We start from the raw sequence: 9700 nt of genomic DNA on the forward strand, positions 1-9700 counted from the left end.
GGGCTGCACGCACCTTGCACCTGCACAGCGCGGGCCGGGACTGCTGCGAGCAGCTTCCCGGCGGGATTGCGCTAGGATTTCACGGGGCTCCGCAGGGCCGGGAGGTGGGAGAGGCGAGGCGATCCCCGGCTCTCCCTTCCCGACGCCCTCGGCTCCTGGCTGGGCAGGCACGGGGGCCTCGCCAGGCTCGGGCTGCAGTGTCCCCCCCGCGCCCCCCGGCAGGGCGAGAGCTTGCGCTCCTGGAGCCTGTCCCACCCTGAAACTTTTGTGGTCTCTAACGCGACCGCAAAACGGAGGTGAGCCGTTTCTCTTTGGTTTCGCAGCACCGTGCGCCGGTGGTGACACATGCCTCCCTCGCCCAGCCAAGGAGGACTCGAGGATCCCTGTGATGTTCCCGGGCTCTGAGTGGATGCAGTACACCGAGCCCTCGAGACCCAGCGGTACCTTCCTTGCACGAGGCGCTGCTGTTTCATTTGTGAATTGGAGGTGCTTTGATAAACATGCTGAAGGTCAGCTCGTTTCAGGGAGGCTTGCATAAGAACCTCAACATCCTTTGCTGCAAGAGCGGCGTTAGTAACTTCCTACTGCAACTCTGAATCACAATAGCTTCCCACAATAACCCACAGCAAAAATAAACTGGGCAAGGGGAAGTGGACAACTTTAGTTGTTCCTCTTTCTCGGGCACACTTGAGTCACAAAAAAGCTATGTAGAACAAGAGCTTTATTTCGCTGATCCCAGTGAAATCCGCGAGCAGTTCTGGTCACGGTCCCTGAAATCCCTTAGTGTTTTGCAATGGGGCACTTATGCGCTTGAAGCTAAGAACGTGTTCAAATGCTGGGTTGATTGTGCATTTTCACTGGATTCCGCACTTAGTGATAGACTAAAAGGGCAGCGACCCCACTGCGTCTGCATGCTGTTTTTGTACTGAAGACGAAGGAAATTCCTTCTTATGTCTCATCTGTCCCAGACGGGGAGCAAGAGCCGTTCCCCCTCCCACTGATGCGCTGGGAGGTTGGAGGTCAGAGGATCACAGGGTAACGCAGGTGGGAAGGGACCTCAGGAGGTCTCTAGTCTAACCCCCTGCTCAGCGCAGGGCCAGCTCTGCGGTCGGACCCGGTTACTCAGGGCTCTCGCGAGTCGCATCTCAAAAACCTCTAAGGCTGGAGATCGCAGAGACTCGGGGCAACCTGCTGCTGTGACCATCCTCACAGTGAAAACGGGCTGTAATAGAAGCAGCAACTGTATAAAAATACCTCTAATGTCGTCCTTCCCCTTAGAAAGAGGAAACCTACTTTGTGGCAGGAAAATGGTATGTTAGGTACTGAAAAGCACCTGGGTACGGAAAAGCTCTGGGATCAGAGGAGCGGTTTGTGTGGAGAGGAGGCACTGAAGAGTGAAGGGCAGACCAATGCCGCCTGTTAAGTTCTTGTCTGGAAGTTTCGGGACGGCAGTAGGAAGGCGTTGCACTGATAGTAGTGGATGCTCGTAAGGGAACTACCCTAAAAACACACGAGGATGCACGATGAAATTGGCCGTTCTGAGGCTCGATCGGAGACGAGGGGAACCTGAGGGCTTGGCGAGCCTGCGTGGCGCTTCCCCGCGGGGCTGGCTGCTGCCGTTAGAAATCGGGGCTGCGCTGAGGCCGCTCAAACCCGGACAGGCCCGTCGGGGCGGAGCGGGGGCCGCGTCCCTGCCCCGCCCCGCGCCGCGCCGTGCCGTGCCGCGCCGCGCCGCTTCCCGCGCTGCGGAGGCCCCGCCCCCGGCGCTCATTGGCGGGGCGGGGCGGGGGCGGTGACGTGCGCGCGGGGCGGGCCCGGCCGGGCCGGGGCGGGCCGAGCCGGGCGCCGCCGCGTGGGTGGCCGGGCGCTGGCGGCCGCCCCTCCCCGAGCCCCATGAAAACGCAGGTCTGCGGGAGCTCCCCGCGGGCGCCCATGGCTGCGGCGATGCCGTGCAAGAGCGCCGAGTGGCTGCAGGAGGAGCTGGAGTCGGGCGGCGGCCGCTCGCTGCTGCTGCTCGACTGCCGCCCCCACGAGCTCTTCGAGAGCTCCCACATCGAGACGGCCATCAACCTGGCCATCCCCGGGCTCATGCTCCGCCGCCTCAAGAAGGGCAACCTGCCCATCCGCTCCATCATCCCCAACCACGAGGACAAGGAGCGCTTCGTCAAGCGCTGCAAGGCCGACACCGTGCTGCTCTACGACGAGGCCACCGCCGACTGGCAGGACGGCGGCGCCGCCACCTCCGTCCTGGGGCTGCTGCTCCAGAAGCTGCGCGACGACGGCTGCAAAGCCTACTACCTGAAAGGTGAGCGCGGGCCGGGCGCCCCCCCTCCCCGCCGCGGCCCCCTGCCTCCGGGGGGGGCTGCTTCTCCCCTCCCTCCCTCCCTCCCTCCGCTCCGTCCCGCTTTGATCCCCCGCACAAGATGGTCGCGGGCGGGAGCGCGCCGCTTCCTGCGGCTCCTGCCCGGCGGCGCGGGAGGCAGGGCGGCCCCGGCCCCCGCCGTGCCGTGCCCGGGAGCCCCCCGGGGCCTGCCGGAGGAGGAGGACGATTTCCGCCGTGCGGTGCCTTCATCCGCTGCGGGCGCCCCGACGCCGGCAGGGGCCCCAGCGGCCCCCCGGCGGGCCGGGCCGGGCCGCCGCCTTTACCTAATCTAATTTAACTCATTATTTTTTCCTGATTGAAGGAAGAAAGCGGGCGGGTACGGGGCATGGCGGGGGGGCGCTGCCCGCCGCCCCTCGCCGGGGCCCCGCGGCGGCGGCGGTCGCTGGGTGGCGGCGTTGAGGCGGCGGAGCGGGATGAGCCGCCCTCGCGTGGGGGAGGGGGCGCCCGGGAAGTTGCCGCTTGCAGCTCCCCGCCGCCCCCGGCGCTGCCCGTGGGGCCGCTCCCCGCGGCTGTCGGGGGGCCGCGCTCCGCCGCCCCCCGCGGGAAGGAAGCGGCGGCTTGGGGCGGCCTGGAGGCCGCGGCGGGGAGGAGCCGGGCCGCGCTCGCTGCCTCTTGCCCGCGGCCTCGGTGGGAAATGTTTCCAATTAACATTCCAAAATGGCTCCCGGGCGCTGTGTGGCGGCGCGGGGGGAGCCCGAGGAGCCGCCCGGCGCCCCCCGACCCGCCAGCGGCGGCCCCGGGCGGCCGTTCCCGCCGAACCGCCCGTCAGGGTCGGTCACGCAGCGGCGGCGAAACTCCGGTTCAATCCCGGCTGCGAAGGAGGTAGAGCCGTGGGGTCCCCCCCGCCTTTTCCTTGGCTTGCTCATCCCTTCCTTCCCAAGCTGTTGAGCTGAGGAGTCGGAGAGGAGGACCTGGCAGCGGGCACAGAGGTCCCGTCCGTCCCGCGCGTCCTGCAGCGCGGATGAGGGGCGATCCCGCGAGGCCGCCCCGTTGCAGGGCCTGCCTGCAGCGAGGAAACAGGCAGGCAGGTCGCTCCCTCAGGCAGAGCTTGTGGCCGCCCTCCCTGTTTGGAGGTGAACGGTTTTCACGGGGTTCTGCTGACTGGGTTGGATAGTTCAGGCCTTGCTTGCTTTCTGGGGGCAGATGCTCTTGTGCTTTTTCCCCCTTTTTTGCTTGCGTAGCATAACAGCTCTTGCTTAAACTGTCCCAGCCGTGTACCTTTGAGAACCTGACTGAGGCAATGTTGAGCATCTCTTGCCATTGATTTGATTTTTTGCATGTTTGTTTCCTTTGACGTGACTGAGATTTGGCCCGTGTTTACCGCAAGCAGTATTGAACTTCACGAGAAGTTCCCTTTATCCCTCTTTGCCCGGTAGCAATCCGCCCTCTGGAAGCAGAGGGAGTGGGGAGATGCCTTTCACAGGGATGGCTTTGGAGAAGCTGAGCGTATACCAGCTTTCTGCTGGCAGACGCTTGCGAAGTAGCATGCATGTGCCTTCAAGTAGAAGGATTTTTAGAGAAGAGGCTCAATCTTAAGAATATAACATCTTCCTTTCTGCCTCTCTCCCTCCCTCTCTCCTCTTCCCCTTCCCAGGTGGCTTTAACAAGTTTCAGACCGAGTATTCTGAGCATTGTGAGACCAACCTTGACAGCTCCTCACCCAGCAACTCTCCACCTGCGTCTGTCCTTGGCCTGGGAGGGCTGCGGATAAGCTCTGACTGTTCAGATGGTGAATCTGACAGGGAACCCAGCAGTGCCACCGAGTCGGACGGGAGCCCAATTCCCAACAATCAGCCTGCCTTTCCAGTCCAGATCCTACCTTACCTGTACCTGGGCTGTGCCAAAGATTCTGCCAACTTGGATGTCCTGGGCAAATATGGCATTAAGTACATCCTGAATGTGACTCCCAACCTGCCAAACATGTTTGAGCACGACGGAGAGTTCAAGTACAAGCAGATCCCCATCTCAGATCACTGGAGTCAGAACCTCTCGCAGTTCTTTCCTGAGGCCATTGCTTTCATCGGTAGGTAGTTGGCGGAACATCCCTTCTCGTACTCATTGCTTGGGAATGCAGCAAGCTACTTCCCAGAGCTGTCGCTGGTCACTAGCCTGACTTCAGGGCCAGCACAGAGACTGTGCCACAAAGAAGCCCTGTGTCATGCTTCTCAGGCGACAGCTTTGGTGTACATCAGCCTGGCTTATTCAGAGAGCCTGTCTGGGCCTTCCAAAATTCAGCCTTTTTTACAGTATCTCAGTCTAGTCACCTGAAAATGGTGATTGTGGCGAGCTGGACTCGGGCTCCACTGTATCTTGCCCTTTTATGGGGATATTTCACTTGTGTGAAACAGTTGAACTAAGGCAGAGGAGAACTTTGGATGGCTGCTTTACTCAGAGAAATGAGTGGTGGTGGGACTGGTGCCAGCAGTTCCTTAGCCCCAACTGTGGTAAAATCTGGGGGGGGTCTTTTCCTGAGGGAATTTGCTAGTCTAGTTATGATCCTGCTGTAAGTCACCCTAGCATAACTAACTCCTTGTATGGATACTTCTCCTAAGGTAGGTATCAACACAATGAGTTAGTGATTATAATTGCATTGTAGAGCTAAGCTGGAAAAATTGCTGTGCAGACGATCCTTGAGATGGTTTTGAATGGCTTTGGAGGGAGCAAGAGGGCAAATCTTTTCTTGCCTGGGCTAGCATTAACTTTGGAAATTGCTTTTTAGTCTGTGAGAAATGTCTGGCAGAGTGGTCACTGCCAGCATGACCTGCACTGTCTGCCGGTGATCGTCATTAGCCTAATCAATTCTGATTTATGGGGGGTGAATGGTACAGGTAGTTTTTACCACTCTAGCTATTAAAAGCCCTTTGGCTTTGTATCTTGCTAAAAAGGCGTTGACCTAGGTAAAGGAGAATGGACCCTTTGCCTTCAGACTGAAGTCTCTGCAACAGATTCGGAGGCTTCTTTATTGCCGATGGTTTCACACCCAGCTGTGTTCACTCACTTGCCATTTTTAAGAGTTGAAATGGTCCTTGTCTGCTTTTTCAGCCCTCAGAGAACCCAGTCTCCATGCGCTCTCTTTTCTCCCCTCTTCTGCCCTCTAATAACATGCTTCTTGTCAGAAGCTTCTGCTTTAGCGTGATAGCAAAGATCCGTCTAATGTTCTGCCTGTGCTTGCAGAACAGAGTGTGTTATTAAACGTCACAGGTGAGGTATGGGGTCCCTGCTGGCATGTGGTGGTTGGGATATCTGCTCCGGTCAGGCAGTGTCTCTCTGAACACCATGCCTGTGCTTTTCGTTTAATGACAGGAAATGGAGGATTACCTCACTCTAAAACCAAACACCAAGAACTGTGGCGTAGGTCAGATGAAAGACAAAAATATCTCAGAAAAATTTTGAACGAGGAGAAACTAGGGGGAGGGCTGGGTAAGCTTGAAGGGTAATTGTTCATTGTACTGGAAACCCTTGCCTGGGATTGAAGGCTGGGACAGAAAACCTGTTACAGATGGAGTCTGAATTTCTCTTCCTTTTGCCTGTACATTCTTTGCCCTTCTGCACATCCGTGGTGCCCATGTCTCTTACCTCTGCTTTTGCCTGAGGTTCCTCTTCCTTCTGCCACCTTCTTCCCGAACAAGCTCTCAGTCAAACAACTGACCTGAAATGGGTCCACCCAGATGTAAGCAGCACTGTGTGTTTGTATGTCTTCAGCACTCTCAGCAGCATGTCCCTCTTTCAACACTAAGATGTCAATTCATAAAGGGATCACGCTGTTCCGGCTGTGAGAAAGACAATGAATGTGTGTGTGCATTTCAGTCGGTGGCAAGGGAGGGGAAATCTCGTAGTTGTTCTCTTGCCTGCATTCCTCTTTGCTACCATTCATCTTGGGATTCTCCTTCACTACAAACAAACGTTTGTGTTGAAGTGTTTCTTTAGAATCTAAGAACAACTTCCACAATAAGGGAAGTTCCTACGCTTTAGGCTCTGCTTAAGTTGGGTGCCTCTAGATCCAGGTAGCTTCTCAGTGAAGACAGGAAAAGCAGAGGAGAACAGGCTGCGTGGTGCGGGGTTGTACCCGCATGTCGAGTGTGCAGGCTTTGCTGGTTAATTAGCATTGTGGTGGGCGTGATGAGGCCGGCCATCAGGATCTCCACAGAGCTGCTGTATCTCCAGCTCGTCTTCCCTTTGCAAGTGACCCTTGTCTGTGAGTGTAGTTTCCATCACAGCACTTCCTAGGCAGGGATGTGTTGCCGGGCTTGATTAATACTTTTTCAGGCATGTTGAAGCAAGGAGTGCTTGGCCTTTCTGTGCAGGATGGGGATGTGCAGCTTCACTGGCTAAGCGGGGATCTCTCAGGACCCCTTTTGGGAGGGATGCGATGTCAAAGGACACGAGATGGTGTCAGTAGGAGCAGTGGATCCAGTTCTGGCAGTCGTTCTGGTGCTATAAACTTGCAGCTGCCACTTGGCCCTGCTCCAAAGCCACGCGTTTTTGGTACGGAATAATAGACTCCCCCTTCCCCTTGTCTTTCAGATGAGGCCCGTTCCAAGAAGTGTGGGATCCTTGTTCACTGCCTCGCTGGCATCAGCCGGTCTGTAACAGTAACTGTCGCCTACTTGATGCAAAAACTCAACTTGTCCCTGAATGACGCCTATGACTTTGTGAAACGGAAAAAATCCAACATCTCCCCAAACTTTAACTTCATGGGCCAGCTACTGGACTTTGAGAGGACTCTGGGACTCAACAGCCCGTGCGACAACCGCTCTCCCAGTGAACAGCTGTACTTCACGACCCCCACCAACCACAACCTGTTTCAGCTGAACACTCTGGAGTCCACATGAAGGGGATTTAGCTTGGTCGGGAACTCCAGCATCGAATCGCTTCTCTTGAGCATTTCAACTATTACAAAAGTATCTGTCTTGCCAGGCAGCTCTGAAAGAGCTCGCTCCTCTGAGCAGAGGTGTCTGATTGCTGCTTTAAGAAGGCTAATGCCATTCATTAGTATCCTGATTCTGATCAAAGCAGAGAGGTAGTCTTTTTACAGGGGGTTATTTAACATGGGCGATGTTACAGCGTTCTGAACGCAGCTGTTACCGCAATAACCGCTTTCCTAGGTGCATTGGGACTGCCAGAGCACGCACACGTGTGAAGAGCTACCAGGGGTTAGCTGGCGGCAGAAAGCGAGGAGATTTATGCACTTGGAAACCTTGATCAAAAGGTGTTGGCCCAAGACTGTTTTAAAACCCAAGTTTACTTTTTTTGGTTTTTAGAAAAGATAAATCTTACTCGAGCTTTGGGTTCAAACTCTTTTTAAATATGTAAGTTCCTGACTGTTTGTACAGACGAGGTTGCAAAACCAGTATTTTATTCTGTTTCTTGTTTGATCATTTATTATTTTTTTTAATCAAATGTTTATATTGACCAAATGCATTTTGCACACTTTGTGAAGCCTCGGTATGTCCTGGCATATTACTGGGTACTCCAGAGAGAGATACATGCTGCTGCTGCTGTTGTTGTTAGCATCTAGTAGGAAGCTTTGTTATGTGTGAAGGCCAGTTGGGCTTAAACGCAACCCCTTCACCACGCCTGCACTCACAATCACAAACTCTGCACTGATTCAGCCAAGGTGACTAAGCCACAAGCTTTCTTTCTTTTCTTCTTTTTTTTTAGTGCCACCCCTGCCAAAATCACTGTTTGCTCTTGCCAGAGGTAAAAACTCTTGTAGCCTCCAGAGTTGGTAGAAGCATGTCTGAGCCGAGCACTCATTCTCTGCTGCCTGTTGACTGACTTAATGTCATCCAGCTGGCCTGAAATCATTCCAGCTTCCGAAGTAAAGAAAGTATTTGTGATGTTGGCGTTTCTCTTGCACACTTGATTCTTTCCCATGTGTGTGCATGTGGGGTGGGGGATTGGGCAGGGGGGACATAGCAAGGGCCTGGAGCAGAGCGAGGATTGTAGTGGGACAGGACTGAATCGCCACGCATGGAGCGTGTGGGGGGAGTGAAGAGATGTGGAAATAATGACAAGAGCGTTGTAACAGAATTTTTATATACATATATATATATATATATAAATATATATATTAACTGGCAAAATCTGAGATGATTGGAGCTTTCAACAGAGGTTCTAATTTGTTTTTTCTTTTTTCTCTTTCGAATAACTTTATGCCGTGCCTTCTATTCTGAGAAGACTTGTTTATATTTCTGGCTAGTTTGGCAAACACCTTGTACCAAGCTGGGAGGGGGAGGAAGTGGTAATACTTTATGGGAGGAGGGCAGAACGGATTTGGAGATTTCTTTATTGGCTGCAATGTAGTCCCTCCTTTCTCCCCCCTCCCTGTCCACTTTAACTCTCATGTAACTGAAAAAAAAAGCCACGGATTTTTTTCTAAATATCCAGTTTTTTGTACTTTTTTCAAAAAAAACAAAAAATAATAATAAAAAAAAATCTCCTTCTGGAGGAATGTTTGACGCTGTCACATCCTGAAACTGTTCTTTTTGTTAAAGATATTATCAGAATGTTGGAATGAGCTGTTTTCTGGTTTTTTTTTGTTTGTTCATTGTTGGTTTTTTGTCTGCAACAATGTTTGGATCGTGGGTCATTGGAAGGGAGAATGGGTGTAAGTATGGTTGTGAGTGAGCAAATTGAGAATATCCTAATTGCATCTTACCTCATGGAGGAATTTATTTTTCAGGGATTTTTTTGACAGTGCATCTGTATTGCATTACAGCTAAGCTGGTTTGTAAAGGCTTCCTGTGCTGTTTGTGGTCTTTCTTCTTTAAAGGAAAAGATGCATCTTCTGGTTACTACAAATGAGAGCTTGTTAGTGAGGAGTGGTTCTGCTTTTTGAGTTATGAAGGAAAATTAGTGACCTTACATATACTGATCCAATATTAGGACTTTGTTTATATTGCAAATAAATATTATTTTTTCTTTAAAAATGATGTTCGTGTCAGATGCTTGTCTAGCCTCTGTCCAGGCATGCTGTTTTCTTATCCCCCTCACTTTTTTTTTTTTATGGTTGATTAGTGTTCTTCTGTGCCCATGAGCAGCATTTGCTGGGCAGTATTCAAGTATGGTGTTTGGTTTCGTGCACAGTTTAATTTTTAAGACCTGTGCTAAAATGGAGAGGGGGAGATAGGGTGGGGGTGAGAAGGATTGGGGTATTGGGAAACCAGGGAACAAAGAATGGCTCGAGAATGGGACCAGCTTTGACACTCCCCCCGCCATCCTTCCGCACCAAAAATAAAGTTAAACCAAAGATGCTTTTGTTCGCTACTTAAGCGTGGCCTACTGCGGCACGGCCAGGCTTGCTGTACTACTGTT

At 53.2% G+C, this 9700-nt stretch overlaps 2 protein-coding genes across 6 annotated transcripts in view; both read left to right on the plus strand.

The window, feature by feature from the left end:
• Window positions 1-833, plus strand: part of LOC146597276 (uncharacterized) — a 39643-nt gene extending 38810 nt beyond the window's left edge. For all 5 annotated transcript variants that reach the window (XR_014895545.1, XR_014895544.1, XR_014895543.1 and 2 more), the window contains one exon: window positions 324-833. Coding sequence is in view for 2 of the 5 variants with exons in the window: in XM_085302502.1 (XP_085158628.1) it covers window positions 324-538 (215 nt within the window). In the remaining 3 variants the exon portion in view is untranslated. The remainder of the gene's footprint in view (window positions 1-323) is intronic.
• A 988-nt stretch (window positions 834-1821) lies between these two features.
• Window positions 1822-9315, plus strand: DUSP7 (dual specificity phosphatase 7). Its single transcript, XM_085302504.1, has 3 exons — window positions 1822-2305; window positions 3978-4406; window positions 6908-9315. Exons 1-3 carry the CDS (start codon window positions 1894-1896, stop codon window positions 7213-7215), a joined length of 1149 nt encoding a protein of 382 aa, XP_085158630.1. The 5' UTR covers window positions 1822-1893; the 3' UTR covers window positions 7216-9315.
• Window positions 9316-9700: the final 385 nt, after the last annotated feature.

Source organism: Rhea americana, unplaced genomic scaffold, assembly GCF_003343005.1.
Source record: "Rhea americana isolate MKP2758 unplaced genomic scaffold, rheAme1 scaffold_19, whole genome shotgun sequence".
Classification (NCBI taxonomy): domain Eukaryota; kingdom Metazoa; phylum Chordata; class Aves; order Rheiformes; family Rheidae; genus Rhea; species Rhea americana.

What these genes read in the sequence shown, in the direction of transcription:
- DUSP7 (XM_085302504.1), top strand. Translation starts at nt 1,894, where the DNA reads ATGAAAACGCAGGTCTGCGGGAGCTCCCCGCGGGCGCCCATGGCTGCG. An exon ending in CAAAGCCTACTACCTGAAAG is followed by an intron (nt 2,306 to 3,977) that starts GTGAGCGCGGGC and finishes TCCCCTTCCCAG; the next exon opens with GTGGCTTTAACAAGTTTCAG. An exon ending in TGAGGCCATTGCTTTCATCG is followed by an intron (nt 4,407 to 6,907) that starts GTAGGTAGTTGG and finishes CTTGTCTTTCAG; the next exon opens with ATGAGGCCCGTTCCAAGAAG.